Source organism: Pipra filicauda, unplaced genomic scaffold, assembly GCF_003945595.2.
Source record: "Pipra filicauda isolate LSUMZ 115617 unplaced genomic scaffold, ASM394559v2 scaffold370_size807399_pilon, whole genome shotgun sequence".
Taxonomy (NCBI): domain Eukaryota; kingdom Metazoa; phylum Chordata; class Aves; order Passeriformes; family Pipridae; genus Pipra; species Pipra filicauda.
Genome location: NW_024104499.1, coordinates 178,163 through 205,651, shown reverse-complemented (window position 1 = coordinate 205,651; position 27,489 = coordinate 178,163). Strand labels below are relative to the sequence as shown.

Below are 27,489 nucleotides of genomic sequence, written 5' to 3'. Positions count from 1 at the left end.
CGGGTGCTCCGTCCCGCGTGTTCCCGATCCCGCGCGTCCCCGGTGCCGGCGCAGGGACCCCGCGCGCACGTGCAACCCCCCCCCGCCCCGCTCCCCTTAAAGGGCCCGCACCGCCGCTCCCGCCGCCCGCTCCCCCCCCTCCTCAGCGCGGTGGGCCCGCCCGCCGGGGCACCCGCGCTCGCTCCCCCCCCTCCGCCCGGCGGTGGTTCGCTCCGCGGGGCGGGGCGCGGCGGCGGCTCCGCCCCCGACACGGGGCGCCGGTGGGAGCGGGGCGGGGAGGGCGGCGGGGCGGGGGGGGAGATAAGCGGCGCCGGGCGGCCGGGCGGCGCTGGATGGAGGCTCCCGCCCGCCGGGACGCCCGCCCCAGCCTGGAATGTCCTGGCGAGCCGCCGCCGCCGGCGAGCGGGACCGGCACCGGCACCAGCAGGACCGGGACCAGGGAGGGGGCGCGGCGCAGAGGTAACGAGCGCGCGCGCGCTTCCCGCCGCCGGCGCGCGAGTGATGGGAGGGGCGGGGGGGGCTCCCGGGAATCCGTGCGGGGCTCCCGGGAATCCGTGCGGGGCTCCCGCGGCTCCTCCGGCGCGCCCGCAGGTGTCGGCTCCCGTCGCCCCCCGCACACCGCCCGGCTGCGCTCCCCGGTGCCGAGCGGGGCGAGCCCCCCGAGCCGCCGCCGCGCTCTGATTTACGGTCTCGTTTCTCCGCTTGAAGGAGGTGCCGCAGAGGGGCACATCCAGCCTTCTTGACCGCCTTAAGAGTGTTAGCCTCGGTGCTTTTAACCTGTAAAGGTCACTTTCCTCCGCAATTAGGGCGGTGGAAAGTCGGTCCCTGAGGCGGGAGGTGGTGTGCGATGCCCGAGGACTGCGGCTGTAAAGCATTCTGGCATCTTATCTCTAATTATTGCTGTTATTGCGTTAAGCTGCCTCCGTCCTTAGAGCCACACGAATCTTGAATTTTAAATGATTTTAAATGATTTTCCCGTGCTTCGTCTGTCTCTTTGCCAAAAAAAAAAAAAAAAATATAAATTATACAGTTCCTGACTTCTAGTGGAAGAACTTTCCAGCCGTCTATCCCATACTTTCAATACTGATGTTTTTTAAACCAAGAGAGAAGTGTATTTCGCTGCTGGGCAGAAAACAGGCAATGTTTATTTTGCCCCCACCTCGCAACTGTGTAAAGGATTGGTGAAGGGGGTGAAGTGATGGCTCAATGTAGCTTTTTCTTTTTAATTATTATTTTACTGCTTTCCCCAGCTGTTTTGCTGCCTCTGGTCAGGAGTAGCTGTGCCGAGCCTGGGGCTGTAAAGCTGTCAGCTCTTGAGGGGCTGTTTACTCAGCAAGTTCTGTCTTTCACACATGCACCAGAAATGCAGTTTACCAACCCAAACACCAGCCAAGGTTACCCAGGAGCGCGGAAACTTCGGTTGTCCGGGGTTTTATCCTCCGTGGCCCAGCATTTGCCTCGAACAAAGCAGGTAATCCTGGGGTGCTGCTGCCTGGAACCCGGAGGCTTTTCTGCTCATCTGGGAGTTTTGACAGTTGCGATTTATGGGATGTGCAGGAGAAAAAGTGCTCTTGTGGCGGTGGTTGCTGAGGGCGGCAGCCCGCTCCTTCTGTGTTACAAAAACTCGCGGCCAGCGTTTCCCGGCACGGTTTCTTGATGCTTTTCTGTTAAACTCGATATTATTTGCCCTTAATTACACCCGGCGTGCTTTTGTTCCCCCAAACTGAGACGGGCGGCGAGCGCCGCGTGCGAGTCGAACGCGTCGAAACCAAACCCTGCTCTTTCGAAGCAGTTGCAAGCCTGTCTCGTGGGGAGGGCTTGGTAATGAAGTGATTAGAAAGAAATAAACATTTTTGTCCTGTAGTTACCACACCACCCCCCCCCCCCAAAAGAAGAGGGAAGCTTCTGCCTGGCTTGGTTCTGCATCCCAGAAAACCCGCAGGTTTATGGAGAAACCCATGACTTACCCAAAGCTATTTAAAGTGGATTTACAGATAAAAGTACCAAGGTGGGATTCACTGGGTTACCTATTGTGTTAAAAGGGACTTTTTTTTTTTTTTTTTTGTCTCCTCAAGGGGTAGGAAGTGAGATGGGCTCTGGCGTGGATTAGTAACTCACCCAAGGATGAGTGTGGTGGCTTTGTCGCTTGGATTAATGTGATTTACACCCTTAAGCTGCCCCAAGTGCCCCTAAACAGCCATGCCTGTGTGTGCAAGGTGAAGTGTGGGAGGACAAGCTCAGATACGCCACGGGAAGCAGCTTGCAGGGTTGGTTTTTGCCATCCTTCATGCAGTCTTGGTGATCTTTCATCCTTTTTCTGTGGTGGGACACCAGCTCTGCGTCCTTTGCCCACCAGCCCCTTGGGATGCTGGTGGTGGGGTTTGGTCCAGGGCCCCTCTGTGTGCTCCCTCTGCTGGCTTGCTGGGCACCACTGGTGCTAAACTTTGTGGGTTTTACCCCAAAACTGAGGAGGGGGGTGAAAAAACGTGCAAGGAGAGGCCTGACTGTGCTGGGTGAGTCCCTCCAGCACTTTCATTATCTCAAGGTGTGCTGTAAGCCCATAAACCGAGGCTCCTGCTTACTTTGGCTCGCTGGTGTGTCAGAGGAATAAGGCAGCTGTGCTCTGACTTCAGGTGATGTCACTTGAGGATTTTAACTGTCAGAGCTTAAAAATACCCTGGCTTGTTTAAAGACTGCTTCTGCAGATGTGGGAATGGGGGAGCAAGGCAGTGGATTGGCCCGTGTGAGCACACAGCCCCTCCGGGGTCTGGCATCTCATAAATCCCCCTCTGCTGTCCCCCAGCAGACCTGCTCTGCCTGACGAGGCCTCGGGCGTGCCACCACTGTGACATTAATTGGTGGCTGCTGGAGGTAAGGCACACTGCTCTGAAGTGTAAGACCAGCAAGGCTTCGGTGCCGAAAAGCTGACTGCGAAGCGTGTGATGATTAAATAATTTTGGGAATGAAGCTGCTTTCTGATGCGATGGTACGGTCAGCAGCGCCTTCTCCCACGTGGCTGTTGGGGTTGTTGGTGTGACTGGGTGTGTGAAGGACCAGCTGCTGTGATTTTGGGTTGTTTGCAGGGCTGGGTGTGAGGGGCTGTGGGTTCTGAGCTGGTCTCTGAGTGTTTGTACGTGCACGTGTCTCTGCTGCACAACAGGCTTTGTGGAAAAGGTTTATGCAGGTCGTGTGAGCTGTTTCTGGTTCTGTATGAGAAAAGGCATTGAACTTCACATGGGTTTCCTGTATCTCCCACTAAACCTGCTTTTCACACCTTCTCCAAGAGTTCCTTTACCTCTTCTCATTTTGCCAGGCCTCTTAACCTGTGCTGGAAAACCTCCTACTGTGCATCTTGCTCATTCCCGTGCCCACAGTTGTGACTCTTGAGGGGTTTCATTGCTGTGCTCTGGTCTTGGCACACAGTCTTAAGCAAAACAACATGCAAATGGTGGTGAACCTGCTGCTGAACCTGGTTCCACGAGGCTTTGAAACCTTTGATTTAGTACCAGAAGCCCTGAGAGTTGAGCGAGTCTTCACCCCCAAAGCTGCTGGGATCGGGTTATCTCAGGTGATGTTTCCTATGGAGTCACTTCCAATCGGCTTCTCGGAAATTGGCTGAACGAGTTTCGTTTGGCAACATTTTATTTGTTTATAAATATAAGTTACTTGATATACTGTAAACTTGTGTGTGTAGAGTCAGGTTTTTGTCTCCTACTTTGCTTATGATCTCTTAACTAGTGAGGGGCTCCCTTGAGCCGAGCCCTGCCCCTTCCTCGCTGCAGTGGTTTGCTGTCAGTTCTCTGGTTTTTGGTGTTTCAGTGGGCTGGGGAGCTTCAGAACCAGTTCCTGTCTGCAGCTGGGGTGAGCAAAAAACCTTGTATCAAGTGGAATTGGTCAAATTTCCTCTTTAAATGGGAATTTGCAGCTTGCCCTGCAATTCTGACTCTTAAACTGGTACATGGGCAACAAACTGGGTTGTCTGTCCGCTATTTCTGCTATTCTGAGCTATTTTGTTAACAGGTGAGCTGGTACTCAGTCTGTTCTTCAGGCATTTTTCTTTTTCTACTCGCTTTCTGCTCTCCTGGAGGCCTCCCTGAGCAAACCCTGCTATTGTGTGTCCCTTTCTCCTACAACACTTGCTCTGGGATGGTGTTTGTCCTTGGTAAAATAAGCAAAAACCTCTTTTCTGTATTACTTTGGCTGGCAAGAGGTCTCCAGCTACCCTGGCTCAAGAATTTCTAGACAAGATAGTTTCTCTGTGTGTGTATGTGTATATATATATATATATATATAAACTTCTTTTCAGTTGAGTGTTCTTCCAGTAATTTCCTTGGTCGATGGCTCAGTAAAACTTCCAGGGCTGAGTGTGTCAGAGTTTTCCACTCACTTTCCCCAACTCACTTTTCCCTTTCCGGTGGGGATGATGATTCTCCAGTGACAGTGATCACTTTAGGGGAAATGCTTGTTCAGCCCTGTGAGGGATTGAGCCTTGTGCATCGAGACCACCTGCCTTTCCCATTAAGCCCCTGCTTGCTCTTTCTGTGCGTGAAATATCTGCTGTCTTTCAACAGGAGGGAAAACAATCATGTAAGGTGGGTTGTTTTCCCATTTCCCATACCTACGAGATGTCTTGAAGCTCTTCTAGCCAGGTGGGATTCTGCTTCTTTCTTTTTTTTTTTTTTTTCCCCTTTTTTCCCCCCTCCCCGGTTCCTTGGGCGCAGTTTCACGTTACAGCTCCATCTGAGGACTCGCTGCTGCAGGAGGTGGCAGGTACATTCCTGCCTCTTCCCCTGCTGTGGGAATCCAGCAGTGGAGCAGCCGCAGGGGAGTGACTCCAGCTAACCCTTCACAAAAAAAAAAAAAAGGAAAAAAAAAGAAAAAATACCCAAGCCCCAAACTTTCCTGGATCTTGCCCCGCAGTTGGAGTTGTTAAATCTTCCACTCGGATGACTGGGGAGGCCCCGGGGGGCTGGGGGTGAGGGGGAGATGGCCCCTTTTGGCAGCAGCGGCTTTTCAATTGGCTTTGCTGTCTTCTAAACCTGTTCACTCTGCTGCCGAGCCGAGGGCCGGGTGCCCTCCATCTCCTGCCTCTGGAAATGCCCAACTGAACCGGTTCAGCTCGTGGAAACGGCAAGGAAAAAGGATAAAATCGCCCCCCAACGCCCGGAGCGAGCGAGGCCAGCTCGGCTGGGACGTTCCCTCCGCCTGGCAGCGGGAGGGAGCTGGGGCGGGGAAGGGAGACCATCCCTCTGGCAGCGGCCGGGAGGCTGAAAGGTGAAACCGCACCCTCGGCCTCACCTGTCTGTGTGATCGTGCCTTTGATTTATACCCCGGGTTCTGCTGTTTAGCTTTCCCCGCAGACTCCAACCATTGGATCTGATAACGAACCAAGTGGTTGAGCCTTATTTGTTTAATTCAAAGAGGAGTTTAATATTTCCTACCTCGCAGCGTGCGGAGGCTCTGCCTCGCAGCCCGTGGTTTTCCTTGCAGGGAACCTGTAAAGTGCCAAGACAAGGGCGAAAGGGCTCGAGCTGTGAGCAGCCCCTTGTTGGAACAGTCTTGGCAAAGAGGCCAGGCACCACTAGTTTACATTTCTGGGGGTGTTTTGTCTCTGCAAAGGTGGCTGAGGTTTGTGCTGCCTGTGAAGTGTTGTTCCCTGCCAGCTCACCTTCCATGTGCTGGTGAGCCCCGGGTGCTCATGGAAGGGAGCTGTGGGGACCTTCTTGGCCCACCTTAATCTTAAATGAAGAACAGATGGGTCCCAAATGCCTCTGTAATCACACTGCAGCATCTGCTGGAGCACTGAAGGACAAGCAGGTGCTGGAGATGTCCAACCTCCTGGAATTTTATTTTGTGTAGGCACCTTGTGTTGGAGACAGCCTGCTCTAGCTGGAGATGCTCCTGTTCCTGGAGGGGCCTGGCACCAGGGGTTTCCTTTCCCAGTCCTCAGTGAGTAAAACCAAGCATTTATCTGGGTAAAAGGCTTCGCTCTAAAGAATCTTACAAGAAAATAATCTTTTTTTCCATGCCACTTTGGAAGGTAACCCCCAGGTAACTGTTATTCTGCTGGGGAACAGCAGAAGGGGACAATGTGGCCCCTTCTGAAACAAACTGAAGGTGTTTGTTCCAAGTTGAAATCCCCTGCTTGCTGCCAGGTTGATCCAACTAAAGTTACTGTGATCAGGTGGTATGTTTTCGGTTTTAAATATTTTTCCTTTTTTTTTTTTCTTTTTTTTTGCTTGTTGTGAGTTGAGAGCTGATAGATCGGCCCAAATAAGGCCATGAGAAAGGCTGGCCATTTCCAGGAGGATCCACAGAGAGTCAGTGCATGACTTGTTGCCTTTATCTCTGAGATCAGGAGATTCCTTTGCAGTGATGGATTAATCCACTCCTGAGTGAATAATATAACCGAGAACAAGTAGGAGCCAGCGCTCCAAACAGATGATTTGTTCAGTACGTGTGTGCCTCCCTTCCCCTCCCCCTCTGAAAAGTGTCTTTCTTCACCGTTTCATTCAGCCTGTTGAAACCTCTCAGCAACCTGTGCCTGCGCCAGCCCCCGGCCCGACGGAGGGTGAGGATGGGGCTGTGCCAAAGGCCTCTGCTCCCAGGTGCAGGAGCAGATAAACCACAGCCCCAACGAGCCCAGGATGGAGAGGAGGTGCCCGTGGGCTGCTGGGGCTGTGTTGTCACCTGTCTGCACGTTTTCCTCACTGTAGGTAGAGGTGTTGATGCTGGCACCTGCCCAGGGTGAGCTCGCAGGGCTCCGGTCCCTCGGCAGCAATGGCTGTGCCCCAACGTGAGGCTCTTTGTTGTGTGTATGGGAATGGGAAGATTGGGGTTGGGGGAGTGAACTCACTGGGCACAAGGGGATGGCAGTGGATGGCTTCAAACAGGGATGTGATGTTTAGGAAGATGGTTCTTCAGTTGTGCCAGGGTGGATCTGCCAGGCTGGTGCCTCACTGGCAGAGCCACAGCCCCTGGAGCTGCTCGGGAGTGTCCTGGAGCTGTGCACCAAAGGCCTCCCAGTGACAGTCCTTGTTAGCACACATCCAGTAGGGTGCAAGGCCGGGAAGGGAGTTGCACAGCTACGAGCAATGGAATTCACGTAGCGAAATCGGTTACCGTCCCCATGGACGTACTGGAATAACTCTTTGGCAGCTCATAGGCTGTGTCTTCTTGCTTTAACATCTTGGAACGCATCAAGGGCTGGTCCTGTTGAGAGGCTCAAACAGGCTGTGAGGGTGTGAGATGCCTGGGGAGGTCCTCCCTCTTCTTGGGGCCCCCCAAGGCTGTCACAGCCCTACTGGGAAAAGCTCCAATAGCTCAAAGTCAGGTTGGTGAAAGTCCCCAGCTTTGGCTTTCCTTGTGTCATGAGTGCTGGTAGCCTTGCCTTGATCCCATGCACTTGGCCTATAGGATTGGAAGCGCTGGTGGAAGCTTTCAGCTGGATTTTGGAGAATTTCTGTGCTGCGTGGGGCAAAGGCAGCATCTTTAAAATGGCATTTTCCCTTTGGAGAATGGGCTTTGCTGCTGTTGGCTGTACGTAATTTCTGGGAGCTGAGGAGTTTTGCTGCGTAATGTTCCAACTCCATGTAGATTAAATGTATTGTGGAGTCAAACTAAACAATAGCATGTGGTTTTCCTTTGTTCCCCCCTTCCCCACGATAAGAGTTCACAAAAGTTCCCGAATTAGGGCTCTGTGTGCATGTGCTGGAGCGTAGGCTCGGATTTTCATAAAGCTTGCTGAGGGCTGTTACTGCCGAGGAACTGTTCGCATTTGCGATCCCTCCGGGAAATCTCTTTGTTTCTCAGGAGCCTTTTCCGAAGGTGTGTTCCAGTGTAACACTCAGTTACTTGTTGCCTTAAATACTTTGCAGTGACAGTGTATCACAGCTTGATGGAGATTTGAGACTCCTCTAATAAAATGCAAGGGAAGGAGGAAAACCCCGAGGGTTTTTTGGAACAGAAGATGTTTTCTGTTCCTGCCACTAATCTCTGTTGCAGAATGAAATAGGAATGTATACTTTAAATCTTTGTCAGGGTGTAGAAGGAAGCTGGCAACGGATGTAATCAAAAATGTTATTATCAAAACTCTCTAAATATGTTGAAATTTCAAGCTTAATGATATAATTTTAAATGCAGCTATTCAGACTGAGGCATGTTTTTGGGGTGCAGATTGCACTTCCAAATTGCTGTGTGTTGGGATGGGCCAGAGAGGAGTTAGGAACAGACTGCAGATGGTGGGTACTGCAGAGGTGTGGCTGGAGTCTCTTCAGCCCTCTCATCTCCAGTGCACTGGTAAATTGGGGCATGCTTTTCTAAATTACTGGCTTGGGGCTGAGCACTTTAAAAACGGTCCATTTCCAAGTTAGCATTTTTCCTAATTAGTGCATTTCTCATGGCTTGTAAGTAACCGGCACACATGGAAAGTGTGTGTGTGTTCAGAGTTTGTCTGAAACAGCTCTGGGCACAGCAAAACACAAGGAAGCCACACCAGAATCAATGCACAGTAGCACAGACTCAACCCAGTGCAACAGGAGACAGAAAGCTTCCAGCCTTAAACTGGTTGGAATAAGAGAACTGGGAGTAACCTTCACCCTTCTGACCGTTCCTAGAGCGGAGAGGCTGCAGGTTGAGGACACAGGAGAAGCTGAAGTCCTTCTCCGAGCCAAAGGTGTGAAGCTGTTTATTTTCACTGGGGCAATGTATATATTGCAGGAGGCAGATGCTTGCCTGCTCAGCCCAAGCACTCGCTGCCTCTCTGGGCTCTGGCGAGTGTACAAGTGTTGTCCCTTCTAATCCCTCAACATTAAACAGTCCAGGCACCTTTCCCTGGCTGAGCCTGGGACTGCTTTACAAAACACACAGAGAGAAGCCAACAAAAAAGAAACATTTGCTTTCTTTGCCAAGTTTAAATGAAGAGTAATGCCGTGGTGCTGCTTAATCTTGTTTTTCTTGCTATCTGATGGATGCTAACGTGGGATGGAATCAATCCCGGCAGCCGGTTATCTTTGCAGGGCCTCCATGTTGCTGAGCTCGGCATTAAAGTCTTGTGGGGGAGTTGATGTGCTATGAGGAGTCTGGAACCTTCTTCCTGCGTGGCAAAGCCACGGCAGCGGTTTCCCATCTTCCTTTGGGAAGGTTTCTCACGGAATTGCCGGTCTGCCGTTGGACATCCGAACAGAAATCCTGTTCGGCACAGCAGGATGTGTCTGTGCGAGTGAGAACAGGGCACAGTCAGGTGAACCTGGCGGAAACTTCTCCCTGGTCCCCGTGATGAAACTTAACTCCTTTCCTATCAGTTGCTCGTGTTCGAACTGGTTCTGCTGGGAACAGCTGCCGTGGCCCCGATCCTCGGGAGGAGGTTTGGGCTCTGACTCACGGCCTGCCGCCGTGTGCCGGTGCTGCCCCGGGCAGGGGTCTCTGCTGCTGGCAGGGCTGAGCTGGCACTGCAGCAGCAGCTCAGAGCTCGGCTGCAGTGCGTGAGGCAGCAGGGCTGGAGAAGAGGAACCCTTGGGCCACGGCTTCGTGGTCACTGCTGCCTCCCTCCTCTGGATCGAAGCTCTCCTTCGGCTCCGCTGGCACGAGGAAGGAGGCGGGAAGCTACGGCCGGTGCTCAGTTGCGCAACACCGCTGAGCAAATCCAACCCAAAGCCTCCCTCTCCTTCCCCCTCCCCGTGTTCCACTGCCCCTCTCCTCGCCTGGGAGCCTGGTTGATTTGTTGTAGCAAACCTGGCCTGACCGACGCGATCTTCTCATTTATTTTTCTGCCTAGCTGCTGCTTTTATCTGGGCCCGAGGCGAAGGGGCTTGTTTTGCTAAGGAATATTGTCAGTCGTGTCAGGATTCCTTCCCTCGAGGTGAAGAAGCGCAGAAGTGTGTGTTTGCCGGAGAGTTTGGACTTCAGTTTTGAAACCAGGTTTGGTCTTTCGAGTGTGGGGGAAGGGAGGGGAGAAGAGCAGTAAAACTGAATTACTGTAAGGCTGGAGGATGGATTGTGCACAGGCTTGTTTCAGTCGGGGGAGGAAAGACCGGGGTCTTTCCTGCTCTCTCCCTCAGCTGTCCCTGGTTAACCAGTTTGATTTTAATAAGCATTGTTCTGCCTGGAGCCTGGGTCCGGCAGCAGGGAGTGTTGGCATTGCCTGGGATAGCATGTGGATGTAACAGGAGGGGAAGCAGTGATCTGGAGTGGAGGGCAGCACTTTTGTTTAGCAAACAGAGTCAAAATGGGTCTGTTGCTCCGTTCTGTGCCCGATTCCAGCCGTCTGCAGGCCCAGTGAATTCTGGAGGTGACTAACGACTGTAACACGGGCTTGGCTCTCCGGTTCCAGCGCCTCCCATATCCTGCAGCCATGAGTTCACAGGCTCCTAATTGCCTATGATGTAAGACAGCAGTAGATGAGGTTGCTATAAATTCTGGCTGCAGGTGTGGATTTAATGGTTGTGCTTCCCTTTAAGGGCTCAGGGATAGCATGGATCCCTGCAAGTTACAACAGCCCGAGTTGGACTCGGGCTAAGGCAGCTAAAAGAACCCATTTGTCTGCGTTTTTTAGAGCTGTTGCTTGCTGGAGGCTACCAAAGGACGAGGTGTCAGCGTTCATCTGGAATCGCCTCAGGAATGAGCCCGCTGTCCTCTAGCAGAGCTCAGCCATGGTTCCAATTCTTTTCATCAACCTTCTCCCGCAGCAAAACTTCCCAGGCATGAGAGTGCTGCTGGAAGTGGACCTTTAGGCAGCCTGTGTGGACACAAGGGCCTTTGTCTGAGTCTGACAGGTTGGTTTTTTTTTGATGACCAGAACAAGCCTGTGGTTCTAGTCTTTTCTATTTTTTTTTTTTTGAATTCATGCTTAATTCTGATTATAGGACCCATGAAGATATAATCATGGGTGATTGTCCTTGACATGCAAAATGCAGGCTTTTTGGAGGGGAAAAGACACCCCCTGGGACAATAGTGCAGCTTGCTGTGGTGTGTGCACCTGTAGCTCGCGTAATTAGGCCAGCGAGTTCCCCTGCTCCCTTGAGAAAATGGGCATGGGTCACTTGGAGTTGGGTTTTGTATATTTTTCTTCATTTTTACACACATTCTTGCAGTCCAGGGTTTATTAAACATACTGGGGTGGTGCTTCATGAGTCGATCTGAGGCCTCACGCTGTTCAAGTGCAAAGTTCCCCTTCTTGGATGTCCTTTCCCAGCCCCTCCTTTGGGCCGGTGCTCCAGGACTGCGAGGGGAGCTGAAACTGCTCCCTCATCCAGGTGAAAACCCAATCTCATTTTTTCTCTGGCTGAGTTTTCAGCTGGATCTGCCAGCAGCTCTGACTCACTCGCTGGCCGCGGGATCCTCGGTGCAGATTGGAGAATGCAAGCCAGGTCCTGAAGGAAGGTGTTGCTGCCCTCCTCGGCAGCGGCCCCTCTTTAAATTGGCTGAAAAACTGGTTACGAAATCTCGTTCTCGGTAAAAATCAGAGTTGGAAAAGCAAAGCAGGCGCCTCGCTCCTGCCCCAGGCCAGCCCTGGGGAGGAGCAGGGAGGGGGTGTTGGCAGAAGGACCCTTGGAGACACGGCTGAAGGGGAGCAGGGCTGTCACAGGTGTCTGTAGGTATTTATGTGCAGCACAGTCTGCACAGGTGTGGAGCTGAATGTGGGGAAGAAAACGGGAGTAAGAGGTGAAGCATTGCCTGGGCAGGAGATAAGGAGAAGGGGGAGGTCTGGGGGGCCTCAAAGAGCAAAGGGTGAGAACTTTGTATGTATTTGGCCTACAGTTACTGTGATGGAACTGTTAAACTAATGATACCCTCAGCTCCCTTGGGGGCTGAAAGCCCTGATTTAGGCATTTAAGCATAATTGCAGCCCAGCAGAACTGTATATCAGGCTAATGCTCTGTTCTCTTGCTTCCCCCGAGGCCAGAGGAGGCAGGAACCATTCCCACTTCATTAGCGTGGCAGCAGGGGGACTGTCTCAGCTCTTTTGCTGAAGTTAATAATAAAATTAACCTAATTGTTATGCCTGTTTGTGGGGAAGAAAGTGTGGCTTCTGTGGTGATTTATTTATTTTTCTCCTGATGTCTGTCTTGCTGGATGGGAACCCCAGGTCTCCCCCCTCAGAGCAGGGACGTGTGTCGGGATTAGACTCGTGACTTTTGTGTTTTTTGGAGTGTTTTTGGCTGTGTGTGCCGAGGCACAGTACACAAACTGTTAAATTTCCTTCCCCAGGCTCCCCCAAATCCATTTCTCCAGTCCATGCCAAAGCATGCGTTCTTCTATCAAGACCATATGTACGCCAAGACCAAGGTTCTAAAGTCAAGGTGTTTTTGAAATATTGGAGTGCAAATTAAGGATCTGAGTAATCTTAACTGTCTTCTTTAAAAAAAAAAAAATTCTCTATCAGCCTCACATATAACTCAAAGGATTAATGGAAAGCTAAACTTTGATCCCAGTCCAACAGCTGATACCAACCGTGAGACTTTCCAGGCCTGAAAGCAAAATAGAAAAATCCAGTGAAAAAGATCTGCTGCTCCATCTTTGAGGCATGCAGCCTCTTGGCCATGCTTTGGGCTAATACTGCTATTTTTTACTTAACCTCTTCTTGTGTCACCTCTGTGCTGTGCCACTGGACCTTACCTGTAACAGGTTGAGTAAATTACTGACATTATTTAGGGTGTGTAGGAAACACATCTGCCTGATTATTAAGGAAGGCCATCAGGGCTTGGGAGTCCCCTGTCCTTGCTGGGACTCAGTCACTGTCTGGTTTGCTCAGCACTGTTTGTTTTTCCTGCCATCTGCCACCCGAGCAAACATTCGTTCTATATTTTGACAAAAATAGCAACTTCTAGGTCTTTAAGGTCCCTTCCAACCCAAGCCATTCTATGAAAATTGGAGTGCTATTAGTGCTACACAATTGATAAAGGATTTTAGCCCCCAAAATTGCTCTTGGGATTCATCCCTGATTCATGGGGGGTTTAAATCATCTGGAGCAAGAAAAAAGCTCCATGCGAGGCTGCTTATAAAAATAAATGTTGCATTAAAAGGAGTAAAAATACCAATTGAATCATTAAGTGGGAATCCACGTAGGAAACACTTGGATGTGACTTAGCACCGATGGATTTGGGTGCCAGGCATGGGTCTAGGCAAAAAAAGTGGAGGCATTAATGAAATCCAAGCTGAGGGTTGCAAAGGTTGAGCAACTGTAATTTTTCTCCCTTTATTCAGGAGATCCTTATCCTTCTGATAAGGATCTGGAAGGTGCACTTTCATTTGTTTAAAGTGTAATAAATAAATATGAACAGAACATCAAAGGATGCTTTTTCTTGTAATTTTTAACTGCCTCCCCAGTCGGGGTGTTTCTGTGAACGCCTCGGAGGGCATTTGGCCCATTCGTGTCTCTCACACTTGGTTTATGGGGTCACTGTCAGCAAGCTGGTTTTTGTAGGGTTTTCCCTTTCAGATTGTTTTTTGGGGATGGAGAAACTCCCAGGCGTGCAGGACTGCTCGGCAGAGTTCAGCGCGTTTCCTAAAAGCGCCCGCAAAATCCCTTTGAAGAACGTGATTTTATTACTTACACCCATGAAACCCTCTCTTTGGTGATGCCATAATTCCAACACAAACGCCTAATTACGGCGGGTTTTTTTTTTACAGAATCCCCAACCCTCCTGTAACCGCCTGGCTCCTTATCTCCAGCGCTCGGCTTCCTGTGATTTAGTAACGCACAGGCTGCAGCTCCAGAGGTGGAGAAGAGTAAAACGGGAGCGCTTGAATTTTTTTCTTGCCCGAGCTGTGATTACAGCCCTGGCGTTTCCCGGTGCTCCAGCCCTCTCTTCGAAGCGTAATTAGGAACACATTGATTCTTATTGCAGCTGGCAGCTGCTCGCTATTGCCTTTTTCAGCTTCTGACCCCCATAGTCCCGCTGACCTTTCCTGGGGTTAGTCGTAGGCCCTTTTCATTGTGATGGGCTCGAAGTGGCTCATGTGGAGTTGATTATTTCCTTGCTTGTCTGGCCTTTTTGGTGCCATAACTCCAAGTCACTTCCATTTTCTTCCCCTGCTTTTGGCTGACCACAGTGAAAGGAAATGCTTTTGCTGGCGACAGGATCGGTTTGCACGCTTGACTGACTCGATTGAGACCCTGAAAAGGGGGGGAGGGGGAGGGTAATGAACACTGTAGGTGCTGCATTTGCTTTTTAAAGGTTGATGTTAATGATTGAGTGGTCATTAAGCATTCATAAAAACGGGGGGCTTCGGCCGGCTCCGTGTCCTTTTGGCAATCTCAGACCCGCGGGTTGGCATCAAAACCCCCCCGCCCCATCCTGGATGGCAGCGGTGGCTGCGGGAGCCGCACGGAGCAGGTCTGTGGCGTGTGGCGAGCGCGCCGCTGTCAAACAGCTCGGGAATACCTGGAGGTTCTCCCGGCCACTGGAAGACTCCGGGAATAAACCTGGGAGGTTGTTCGTGAGGCCGCCGGGCAGGCTGCCGGTTGCTCCCGGGCTGTAACCCGCTCCTCCCAGCCCAGAAAGCTAATGAAGTCTATGTGCCAGCTGTTACACTCATTTTGCCAGACCCCAGGAGGACAGCATGAAGACAGTCAGTGATCAAAGGCTCTGGAGATCACTGAGGAGCCGAGCGGCAGGAATGTCTGATTGCTTTCTCTTGGAATGCCACAGGCTTCAATACCTCCTTTTTTTCCTCTTTTTTTTTTTTTTTTTTTTTTAAGGTGTCTTGGTGTGAGATTTAATGATCTAACTCGGGCTTGCTCCTGCTAAAGCCAGAGTGTTTTAGTTAATTCTGGGGGAATTTGTTTGCTCTAAATTTAGGTGGTTTGAAAACCTGCGACTTTTCTTGTACTGGTGGCAAGTTAAAAAGGCATTTTTCTTGGTAACTAATGAGTGACCTAGGGAAAAAACCAACTTGCTGTGCTTTGGGTGTTAAATAACATATAATATGATAAAGTGAGGTGGGATTCATCAATTTTGAGTTACTGCTGTTTAGGAAAAATGGGAAATCTTTGGTATCCAAATCCTTTACTCCCAGATGGCTGTCATGATGTAGCCGCCCTTGAGGCAACAGCACTCAGTCACTTTTTCCTTGGGCTGCTCAGCAAAGGCTCGTCAGCTCCTGGAGGTGGAGTGGGCAACTTGAATAAGTCCCTCTGTTCCCGAGGTGCCTGTTTCCTTCCTCCTCCTCCTCCTCTTTCTGCTTTACTCCAGCGTTTATGGGACCTGGTGTGTTGAGGCAGTGCAGAAACCCTTCCTCATTTAGCTCCAGCGTGCTGTAATGGCTCGCTGAAGGTTGGAAGCTGTTGGAGGGGACTGATGGAGTGGGAGTGCAGTAACAGATTGAGGTGGAGTGGTGGCTGTTGGGAAGGGAGGTCCCGGTGTTGTCGTGCCAGCTGGTCTGAGATGGCAGGAAGATGATTCAGGGAGCTCAACCAAAATGGGGATGAGATAATGCTCTTTTTGAAGTGACTCTGCCCTCAGCTGCGAGGGTGGAGAGGAGAAGTTCAGGGCCCAGTAAATCAGCAGGGCAGGATCTTGGCTGTGTTTGGAAGGACACATCGTCCTCTGGGGCTTAGCACCATGGGAATGCATGGAAAACAGCCTTTTGTCATCTTTTAGAGAGTGAAACCCTTTTTTTGGGGCAAGAGTGAGTTAATATGGAGGTGAGGGTTAAGTTACAGTGACAGGACCAGGTCTGTGGAGCCCTACATTGGAGACCACTGGTTTCTGGAGAAACAGGGACAAACGTGAAGCTTTGGGAAGAGAGGAGAGGGTCACTGCCAGGGCTGCTGAGACCCTGGATGGTCTGGTGCCTGTGTCTTTCCATCTTGGCTGAGTAGAACACTTCAGTAAGCCCATGGGCTGGTCCCTGGTCCAGGATGGTCCGTATCCATCCTGGTGAGGTCCTCAGGCCTCGAAAGCCAGGTGATGATGTGCCCTGCAGCATCCTGAGCGTGCCAGGGCTGATGTGCCCTTCTGGCAGTGGGGACAGCCCTGCTCCTGTGCCGGGAAACCGCCGGTGTTCCTAAATGGAAAGTTAAACTGCCCCTTCCCCGCTGTTTGGACTCAGTGCTGATGGTTTATTTTCCTCCCTGTGTCCGGCATTCCGAAGGTCGCGGGGCCGAAACTGGGACCTGCCAGACAGCCTGTCCCCACGGCTCTGGGCTGAGGGGTCCCTTTTGTAAAGGGTCTGTGAGGAATGAGGTGCACAGCCAGAATTATGTCATCTGCGGAAGTGCTTCATCTTGCTAATTACCTCCAGAAGTACCAGCCCCAGGTTTCTGGGTGCCCCTGCGTGTGCAGTGTGCTTCCCAGGGGCAGGCATCCAAAGGAATGGTCGGGATGGCCCCTCCCCCTGACACAAGTCTGTTATCTTCCTTGTTTCCTGTGATCCATGAGCAACAAGCTACTTTAGAGCTGACAAGGAGGTCAAGTGCTGGTTGAAGATAACTGGAAGATGACTTCAGGTGGAGATATCTGGGTGGAAGTAGGAGAAGTGCGGCCTTTGCCGTGCTGTGCCTTTCTGATGGGCTGGAGGAATGACCAGTGCAAGTGAAAAGTACATTCTCCTTGATCCACTAAACCCATGTCCATCTCTATTCAACCTTGAATATTATTCATATCCTCTTATTACTGTTTTAGTTTAAAATGCTCAGACAGTGACACCTCTTGCTTCAATATAACTTTGACTCCAATCCACAAGTGATGGAGATTCATCCTCCCAAGTAAGGAACAAAGAACAGTGGAGAGAGTTGTTCTGGGTTGAGCTCATCCTGGAGTCTGGGACACTTAAATGGAGCCACATCTAATCAAGGTGCTCCTTTTTCTGATCCTAGTGGGACCTCAGTGGCTGGTACTTGCTGTCAAAATGGGAGCTCAGGTTTATTGAAATGATGGCAAAGGGGAAGAGTCATGTTTTTCTATCCCTAAGGCTTTTTAATGTAATATGAAAGAGGCAAAGTTTCTCCACAGGATTTCTAAAGACCCTAAAACTACCAGCTGTGGTCTCGCCCTCTTCTCTGTGCTTAGCAAGGGGCTTCTGGAGTGTCACCATCTGCAGAAGAAAAAGAAAGAAGTATTTCTGGGTTGGGCTGCATTGCTGGGTCTCATCTCCTCCCAGTGTTCCCATATCTACCAGCGAGGAAGATGTTTCTGCCGTCCCTTCAGAAACAGATGTTGGAGAAACTTCATTCAGATGCCCCAGTGTTGATGCTGAACAATCCTAGCCCAGTTAAAGCCAATATTTTTCCCTTTTTTTTTTTCCCTCCAGTCAAAGAACTTTGGTCTTTGTGGCTGGCTGTGTGTACTCACTGCTTTGCAGTTGATCTTACCACTCCGCAAGCCTGCGAAAGCCAAACTGGTAGGTCAAAAGAGGAGTAGCTGTTGACACTGGCAGTAAGGAACATGTAAGGAGAAAGATAAACAGAGGGAAATCAGAGCCTGGATAAAGTAGATCTCCAAAGATAAAGTTTAGTTAAAGATAATGAGCTGGCCTTGTTTAAAAAGACAGCTGCAAAATAACCCAGTAGCTCCATGTGCTGGGGTTAAAGTTGACCCAGAATATACGTTTCATTGCTTTTGATAAATAAATAGTGGAGGGAAGATTTGGCAAAAAGCAACATTGCCCCCAGCCCTCTTCAGCAAAGTGTTTGATGTTAACAAGTTCTCTGGGTGTTTACTTTGTCCTCCGCGCGCGCTGGTGGAGCGGCGCTCCTGCCCTTGAACCGAGGGAGAACTCAAATAAACCAACCCCTTCGGCACAGCTGGGCTCCTCTGCCATCTGCGGCTTCCCAAAACAGCCCTGGCTCGCCTTGGGAGCCAACCTGGGCCGCAGGATTGCCGGGTTTTCCCAACAGCTGAAATAAATTTGCCGGATCAGATAAAACTGCCCAGAAACGGGAGCAGAACTCGGCAGCGTTTCTTCCCGCCCTCTCAAGCTGTCAGTGGGACCCAGAGTGCAGTTTGCAGGCAGAGGTGGCAGAGAGCAAATAGCCCCATAAAATCCAGAGTGTACAATTGGAGGCTTTTCCTGATGCTCAATTTGCATATGTATTTTACAGTGATGCTCCGATGAGAAAATACGGTTATTTTAAAATGAACCACAGGAATAATTTTGCTGTTTATATCTGCATCCAGCTTCTTAGAAAGCAAATGGCTCCACGAACACTCAATAAACTGGGACTTATTCCTCTCAGGCATGTGTGTTGCTGCACTTGTTTCTGTGCTTCAGGAAAGCTCCCAGTTATTGTGTGTGTTGGATACGTGTTTATGTACACGGCTGATAGATGAGATGTTTAAAGTATATGTTGAGTGTTATCAGTGGCTGAATTGTATGGCCAGGCTGATAAATGAAGTAACTGTGCTAAATGAGCTCAGACCTTATTTATCATAATGTTATGCAAGGCCAATAGGACATTTAAGTGAACGACAGCTGCAGATTTATGGTTTTCTTGGGGAAATGAGCGTTTGATAGAGACTGGGAGTGTCACAAACACCATTCCTGAGACTCACCTCGGGGCAAGTTTGGTTGCTGATTCCATGTCTAGTTTGTATTTTGCTCATTTAACCATTTATCATAGAATCACTTAGGCTGGAAAAGACCTCTGGGATCATATTTATGATTTATTTGTATTTTGCTGGCTTAATGACGCAGTTTGTATTATTTGATGGTGAAAGTTGTATATAGGAGGGAGCATCACTGGTTTGGGAATATAAACGAGAACAAGACTGATATTGGTGTTTTCTTCAGTGGCACAGTTTGCCTGTAAAGCCCAGCAGAAGGAGCCAGCAGATGACAGGTCTTGGGAAGCAGATTTAGAGCAATTGTGAGTGGCAGCAGCATCACAGCAGTAGATTCATAAAAACTTGTAAAACAAGCGCGGCCTGGTGATAGATGGTCAAATGATTATTGTTTGCAAACAATATTATCTCCAACAGATAAGCTGTTTACTTTGGACTCCAGCTCCTCTGGGTGGAAAGGAGTCTTAATTCATCAGGGCAGCGGTTCGATGGGGATGCCTCATGCCCCAGCTGTGGAAGAGCTCTTACATTAAGAATAGTACTTGGAACCACAGTGAAGTTCAGCTCTAACTCACTTTTACAGATGGTTCCTATATTGCAAAGAATATTGGCTGTTTCCTGGTTGTGCCTTTTTTTTTCTTTTTTTTTTTTTTTAAAACACTTTGTTGTGAGAGAGTTAAAAGAGGGGACTCCTGAAACTCACAGCAGACATCTGTTTGTTTGTTTTGTAGCTGTTTCCGTGCCTCGTCTTAGTCCGGAGCCTTGGGCTTTCAACTTGGATAATCTGGCGCTATGCATCCAGCCCCCGGGCGCTTCCAGGCACTGCTGCTCATCGCCGGCCTCGTCGCTGCCACCAGCCCAGGTGAGGCCTCACCCCATCCAGGGGGACGGGCTGGGAGGTTTTGGGGTCGAGCCCAAACTTCTGAACAAGCAGCGCTTGGGAGCGCGTTTCCGAGTGGCCGCCTCTCGTGGACGTTGTCAATGGTCTGCTTTTAAGGGAGCACGGAGCACTGAAACGCGGCCTCACGCCGAAATACATGGCTTTGCTCGTGAAAACTTGGCTCAAAGCGAGCGCCAGAACGTGGGGGACGCTGGGTTACGTGGGTTTGTTCCTTGGGGTCTCCGTGGATTTAGCTGGACGCCGGTTCTGCTGCGTGCAGCGCATCCTGTGTTCCCAGGGGTCGGGAGGGGTTTGGATTTGCAGCAGGAGAGGGGAACCAGCTCTTTGAAACGTGGAGGCTGATGCGTGGCTGCAGTTGGAACAGCTCTGGCGCTAAAAAGAAGAAGAGGGATGGTTTTAATTGACACATCTGCTCTGTGTAGTCAGCTTGTCTTAACGTAACCACACGAAAAAGAAGCTTTTACTACTTTTAGCACTTCATAGCCAGTCGTTATAAGCAAATGGGATAAATTTTATTTTTCAAGCAACCATAGGAGATAAATTCCAGCTGCAGGGTCACTGCTACCAATTTTGCCTTTTACGCGGAGCACAAAGTGTTGGTGTCAGAAGTGAGGGCAGGGGCGAAGATGAAAGTAGCAGTGTGATTTCATACAATTGGAGCGAGCAAACTGAAAGGTCAGTGCTTCCCTCTTATCCCTGGAAATTCAGACTGAACTAATAGGAAAAACAGTTTTCTAATTAAAAGCTAAAAATGGACATCTGGAGTCCTGTGAAATGCTTGGATACCATTTTTATGGATTTCATCTTTTTTTGTTAAGTGAAGCCACACTTTAATTTCCAGTTTTATTTTATGTTTATGCAGATAGTTTATGGTTCTGTTAAAAATGTGCAGTTTCTCATCTGAAACTCATAACCAGAGCTGGGATGGACTGACTTGAGAAGAAAAGCATGAACCCAGGGCCCCACCTACAAGAAAACTGTCTCTGACTTGGATGTCATTTAATATCATCTTGACCCATACTATCTGGAATTCCTTAGCTCCTTTACAAACTAGGAATTGTTTTTTCCCAGCTGATGTGTCTATTTTTAATTTTGTTTTTTCTCCTAATTTGTATTACTAACCAAATAAGTGTTAGTGGTGCCAATTGCCTTTTGCTTGCTCCCTTCATGCAAAAATCTTTAGTGGAGAATTTCATAGAAAACAAATGGAAATAATTCCCAGTGTTTCACTGGCCAGAATAGGAAAAAAAATCTCCTCCAACAAGCAGGAATTTTCTTCTGGCAAATAAATGGATTCTCATAACCAAGTTCTGTGGAATTGAACCTTTTATTTATTAGCAGCTCTTCCTGTTTCTGTTCATCTTTGCTCAGTAAAGATAATGGATGCCCAATTCATCATCCTTGTCCTGATGAAGTCCATGTATTTGGAATTAGCCAGAGCCTTTGCTGTTCGTCCAGCTTTTTTTATCCTGCTATTTTTAATTAGTTCTGCAGACTCAGAGACGGTTCTGTATAAATACCTGGCAGGCTCCTGCCATTTCTAACATTTTACAAGTCACGTCCGGGCCCGCTTCATATGGGACAGATCAGCTGCAGCTGCGTGTTCCCGTGCTCCGGCTCTTCAGGTGACGGCTGCCGTTTCCCGCTGGATAAATCCAGTGGGATTGCAGTTTTTGCTGGCCCTGGCAAGCACGTTGCCTTTGCCTTGGGAATGTGTCATCCCCTACGCTGCACCTAACTCTGTTTAATTACTGTCACCCCCTTTGTGGGGTTCAAATCTTGGAGTTTTCCCGGTGTTTGAGAGTGAGCAGGAATCTCTCCTGAGCTCCTCTTACCAAGGAAAGGGTAACACCTGCTTGAGTATCATTTGCAGCTTGGGGCTTAGAGACCCTCTATATGCTCAGTCTTTCATACCAGTTTACCTTATCACCTGTTCCCGTGCAAAATGCTGGTCTCTAACCCAATATTTACATTTCCTTTCAGATTTAACTCCGCGTTTCATTTCTGAGCCCTCGTCTGCCGTCCAGAAGTCTGGCGAGCCCGTCCAGCTCCGCTGCTCTGCCGAGCCCTCCACAGCTCACCTGTCTTGGCTGTTTAATGGGGAGCCTCTGGACAGCAGGGCAGGAGAAGTGGAGATCCAGGCGGGATCTTTGACAATCGTGTCCCTCAGCCCGGCGACGTGCGGCCGCTATCAGTGCGTGGCGAGCAGCGGTGTGGGTGCCGTGCTGAGCCGGCCTGCCTCGGTGTCCATGGGCAGTAAGTGCCTTCTCATTCGTGCCCTTTGCTCCTTGCAAACCCTGTAGACCTCAGCTGGCTCGTGTGGTTTGTTCTTCTTTGACTTTTAGGAGAACACCCGGCCTTTTTTTTTTTAATTATATCATCTGGGACCTGTCAGGTGATGCAGCCCCTGGAACAGATTCCCCAGAGAGCTTGAGGATCCCCACCCTTGGAGGCTTTTAAAGCCTCGGCCATACCAAACCACACCTGATGGATTTTGCCTCATTTCGAGCTGAAGGACCTCAAAAATCTTTTTCAGCAAACGCAAATATTATTCAACAAAATAACATTAGTTTCCATGAATTGACCTGAAAGTACAAGATTCCCAAACACTTCCCTTCACGTATGATGTTGAAAGGGCAGCTGATCTGCCACACTGTTGCAGAAGTGTGCTTGAGAGTTGAGGAGAAATCAGTGAGAATTGTTGCCTAGGAAATAAGTAGGAGAGGCAGATTTTCCTTTTCCTTTGATTTGATCAAACCAACGTAGATGTTCTGCAGGTGGGGACAGTCTTCTGTCCATTTAGGGACAGTTTCCCTTCTCTCAGTTTCACCGGTTCTTCTGATCAGCCTTTGCCTTGGTGCTTGATCTGTAAATTATTTGATCTCAAGGGACTTCAGAAGAGGAAGGGGCAATGTTTTCCACATGGAAAGGACGATGTGATGCTGAGAATGGGAATACAATATTCCTGCATGAGCATGATTTGTCTGCTTGGGATCTCGGGGCTGTCTGAATCAGGCCTTTGTCAAACAGGGTTTGAGTGATTTCTCTGGAAGGGTACCTCATCTATGGAGCATGTCCAAAATCCCCCTGGGAGGAAAATGTCTTATAAGTGAGAGAAGTAAGTGTTTTGGTAAAGTACTGACCCATGGCCAGACCCTCTCAAGAGAGCTCTAAGGGTGGCTAACATAGAAAAACTTCACAACCTCGAAGATGCTTTGAACATGAAGGGAGTAGAAGAGCAGCTTCCACACTTCCCTCCTGCCTTGGAGGTTTTGGCAGCATGTGGGGAGGTGTTGGGAACTGGGGGCTCTCTCCTGGGGAAGATGCTGGGAGCTGAGGGCTCTCTGCTAGGGAAGGTGCTGGGAGCTCTCTCCTTGCCTCAAGGCTAGTGGCAGCAAGAGGGAGGCACTGCTGCACTCACTGCTGTGTTCATTATCATCACAGAGAGACAATTCCATGTTTTTAGGGACAGGCTTCCTGCTGTCAGTGTGAATTGTCCCCTGTAGTGCCTGCAGACCCCCTGAGGGAGCCCTGCAGCCTTTCCAGTATCTCTGCTGGCTTTTCCAGGAGCAGTTGAGGGAACATAGGAATTATTTTTTCTCACTATTCCCATGTAAAAGCTGGTGCTTTTTGTAGTGAGGAGGTGGGTAAGGAGGGTTTGTGCTGTTATGGGCTGCAGGATAGACCATGCCTGTTGATGTGAATGTCCAAATGCTGCACCAAAGACAATCAGGATGAAACCAGCTGTGTTTTGAACACAAATACTGAGCTTACTGCCCTTCCTCTCTCCCAGGCCGTGGCTGCTCTTACCCTTTTCCCAAATCTCTCCAGGTTTAGGTGACTTTGATGCCTCGGTGACAGCTGCCATTGCAGCAGAGGAAGGAGGCTCAGCTCTCATCGGGTGCAAGGTGCCAGAAAGTCACCCCAAAGCACAGGTTCGCTTCCAAGTGCGGGGGAAATGGCTGGAACAATCAAGAGGTGAGATATTTTTTTTTTGTGCAATATAAGTAACCAACAAAAGCTTGCCCAGAGTTTTTTCTTAGAATCTACAGGGAAAAAGTCCTCGTGAAACTTGCAGAACTTCCTGTGCATGACTTTATCTAAAGCTGTCTTTGGAAATGAATCTTCTTTGGATGGTGATCTCTTTGTGATCCTATGTTTAGGGTAGATTAATATAGCTGAAAAGTTAATGAAAAACTAAAAAGAGGAAGCCTTTTCTTGAAACTACATTAAATATAATCTTCTTTTTTCCTTCCCCACTTCTTTAGACAACTACCTAATTCTTCCATCTGGAAACCTGCAGATTTTGAATGTATCTTTAGAAGACAAAGGGTCCTACAAATGTGCAGTGTACAACCCAGTCACTCATGATCTCAGAGTAGAACTCACTGGACGTAAGCTCACAGTCACACGTGAGTATCCTGTTCAGCTTCCCAGAATTCACACACCTCAAACTCAATAAATAACATCCCTAGGGGTTTTTGGCATGGGCATATCAGTGTCTCCAGTACTGTGTAATGTAAAATCTGTCCTGCTTTCTTTGCACATTCAGTTCTTATTTCCCCTCTCTGTGGAGGAGCAGCATAACTGCTTCTCAAATCCCAGGAAGAACAGCACTCAGCCCTTGGAAAGGGGATATTGTGTATACTTCTGTCCCCAAACCTGTTTTGGAGCAGGACTTCTTGAAGAGAGCATCACAGCATCGTGCTTAGTCCCAAGTGCAGACACATGTGTTTGAAAGGCATGGAGGAGGACTGGGGAACAGGATGGGAGGTGTAAAAGCTTGATTGGTGTCAAGATTAGAGGGCTGGAGCACCTCTGCTGTGAGGAAAGGCTGAGAGAAATGGGATTGTTCAGCCTGGAAAAGAGAAGGCTTAGGGGTAACGTAATTGTGGCCTTCCAGTACCTGAAAGAAGCCCACAAGAGAGCTGGAGAGGGACTTTTTACAGGAGCATGGAGTGACAGGACAAGGGGGAATGGCTTCCCACTGACAGAGAGTAGGTTTAGATTAGATATCAGAAAGAAATTCTTCCTAGTGAGGGTGGGGAGGCCCTGGCACAGGTTGCCCAGAGAAGCTGTGGCTGCCCCATCCCTAGAAGTGTCCAAGGCCAGGTTGGAGGGGGCTTGGAGCAACCTGGGCCAGTGGAAGGTGTCCCTGCCTGTGACCAGGGCTTGGAGCGGGATGAGCTTTAATGTCCCTTCCAGCCCAAACCACTCCATGATTCTATTCTACAATTCATCTCCTTTCTTCCAGGCCCTTCCTCAGGTGGCTCTCACATCCTTCACCCTCTGGCCCCCCAGAGCCTGGCAGTGCCCCAGCACAGTGCCCTGACACTGGAGTGTGTGGTCAGTGGGGCGACTCCCTCTGTCCGCTGGGTCAAGGACGGCCGGGACGCGCTGGGGCGAGGCCGGTGGGAACTGCTGCACTCCCACCTGGTGACGGACAGGCTGGAGGCATCAGATGCTGGGAACTATTCCTGCGTGGTGGGAGCTGACTCCGGAGCAGTGAAATACGTTAACTATTCACTTACTGTACTTGGTAAGAAAAAAAGACGTTTTGGATGTCCAGGCAATGAACGTTTCCTTCATGTACGTGCTGGTTTTGGCATCTGCCCCCAAACAGCATCACATTCCTTCTCAGTCTTAAGCATATTAAAATAAAGAACACAGATCTGTTCATAATGACCATGTCCCGTCATCTCTTCCAAGTTAAAATCCATAATTATTTATCTCTTCAAATCCTGTGCAGTCTGAAGTAATGAAACAGTGAAGGATAACAAACTCCAAGGGAGGAACTGATCCATTTATTTTCCTGCAGAATGCCAGTGTCAGTGGTATGCCAGGGATCAGATGTGCCTCTCTTGAGGCTGTACATGAGCAAAAGGCTGGTGAGGGGAGGTGAGATGTTTGGATGAGGACACAAACAAAAGCAAAAGAAACATATTCATATATCTGGCCTCTTTTGTGTGGCTGCAATTTCTTCCTCATTTTCCTTTTCCATTGTAGCAGATATTCCTGGTGTTTGAGGTTTCTGCATCCTTGACTGGTTTTGTTTGGGTTTGGAAATGTGTATATTGAAGTTACTCAGAAAACAGGGTGTTGACACACAACATGCCTTTTGTTTTGGGGTTGTCGCTAGCAAATTATTTTGAAAATAAAGGTGTTTTATTTACGGAATTCATGCAAACATGTGGCTGTTTGGGACAGAAGGAAGAAACCATTCAAATAAACCCATGTGTGGGAAAACCAGCCTTGGGCTGTGCAGAACCAGCAGTGTGTGGTGACATGATGAGCCTGTGGGACATTTCACAGCAGTTTTTTCAGGGCTTAGTCGGAGATCAGCAGACGGTGGTTTATGTAAAATCACTTCCCTTTCCAGAACCTGCCTCGCTCTCCAAGGGGCTCCAGGATGAAACCGTGGCCGCCGGGGCGACTGTGCATTTCTGGTGTGACGTCCGTGGCAGCCCCGCTCCAGCCCTCACCTGGCTCCACGACGCCGCTCCCCTCCGGCCCTCCCCGCGGCACTTCCCGACGGGAAACCACCTCTGGATCTGCGGGGTCACCCCGGGGGACTCTGGCTTGTACCAGTGTGTGGCAGACAATGGAATTGGGGTTGTGCACTCCACAGGGAGGCTCCGTGTCCAGCCAGGTAGGAGCACTCGCAGCCCTCAAGGAATCACATGAAGCATTTGTGCTTCAGGCTTTATTCTGGTTTGGTTTTTTTCCCTCTGGATTATGTATTAATTTGTTTCTGACCACTAATCTTGCAAAGAAGGTGCTTTCAGTTGGATTTTAAGAGACTTTTGGGGTTGTGCGGTTACTTGATACTTAAACCTAGATTACCAGTTGCAATTAAATCAGCTTATGACTGAATTTGACATGATTTGTGCTCAAATAGAGTCTGGGTCCTGTTGTGCTGGATGAGCTGGTACTCTTAGCAGTATTGGCTGATGAGTAGTTATGCCTGTTCCATACTCTAATTTGCAAAACAATCCTCAGGCTGGGGGTTAATGCACACTTCCCCTTTATCAGATTGGCAGGATCAGGCACCAGGAGTCATCTAGATCACTTTTCAGTCTAAGATACTTTCTAATGCCCAGAGAACTTGATTTTTGCTAGCACAACAATGTTGGCAAGACCATTGCTGTCCCTGTTCTCTCCCTGTCATGTGTAGCTGAAGCTTTGAACCTTCTCAGTGCCAGTAATGATCCATGTGAGCTGTGCAGAGCCTGGCTGAGCAGAGATTTTGTGCAATATAAGTAATATGTGTGGAGTGCCTAAGCCAGTCTTGCCTGCAGTGTTTTCTTCACTGACAGTCAAGTCTTCATCATTTAGAGAAGCTGAAGTGTGGTTTGAGTTTCTCTCAGCCTCCTCTAAGCAGTCTCAGCTGATCTCTCCAGTCTGGAAGGGAAGCTGTGTGGAGAAGAAAAAACTGTTAAAATGGTTATAAAGAACCACGTGCGACTTTTTTAATTGTACTGACTGACTTGGGCATTAAGTGTCATATTCCTTAGTCAGACTCATCGTTTGCATTTCCCCCAGGCACAGGCTCTGTCCCTGTCATAGTCTCTTCCCCCGGGAGTGTCACCGTGGTGGCCGGTGGGGACGTGACGCTGTCCTGCAACGCCACCGGGCTGCCCGCGCCCACCGTCCACTGGTACGACAGCAGGGGCCTGGTGACCAGCCCCCCTGCCCAGGTGCTGCATCCCAAAGTGCAGAGGCCTCCTCCAGAAGGGCCGGAGCCCTCCTGCCTCTCCGTGTCCCAGGTGGGCTGGAGCTCCCTGCGCCTGCGGAACGTGACTCCGGAGCGCGCCGGCGAGCTCAGGTGCGAAGCCGTCAACGAGCACGGCTCTGCCGTGTCCAGAGCCTTCCTCACAGTCGGTAAGTGAAGCCCAAAACCATCCCATTGGCTCCCTGGTTTAGGTGAGAAATGCCTCAAAATAAGAGGGTGGGGTGGGATCCCGGGGAAACGAAGCAGAGGAGTCTCCGTTGTCTCCATGGACCAGTTCCTCCCTCCCCCTTTTAAGCAAAGGAGAAGTGCTGTGTGCATTGCATGGACGTCTTACATGTGCTAAAACGTATCCA

The 27,489-nt window shown here is 49.7% G+C and overlaps 1 protein-coding gene across 1 annotated transcript in view; it reads left to right on the top strand.

The window, feature by feature from the left end:
- Positions 1–274: 274 nt before the first annotated feature.
- Positions 275–27,489, top strand: part of CDON (cell adhesion associated, oncogene regulated) — a 53,759-nt gene continuing 26,544 nt past the window's right edge. The window contains exons 1-8 of the mRNA XM_027710776.2: positions 275–459; positions 19,235–19,365; positions 21,388–21,660; positions 23,236–23,382; positions 23,673–23,816; positions 24,659–24,943; positions 25,784–26,053; positions 26,947–27,285. Of these exons, the coding sequence (XP_027566577.1) occupies positions 19,296–19,365; positions 21,388–21,660; positions 23,236–23,382; positions 23,673–23,816; positions 24,659–24,943; positions 25,784–26,053; positions 26,947–27,285 (1,528 nt within the window). The 5' untranslated portion in view covers positions 275–459; positions 19,235–19,295. The remainder of the gene's footprint in view (positions 460–19,234; positions 19,366–21,387; positions 21,661–23,235; positions 23,383–23,672; positions 23,817–24,658; positions 24,944–25,783; positions 26,054–26,946; positions 27,286–27,489) is intronic.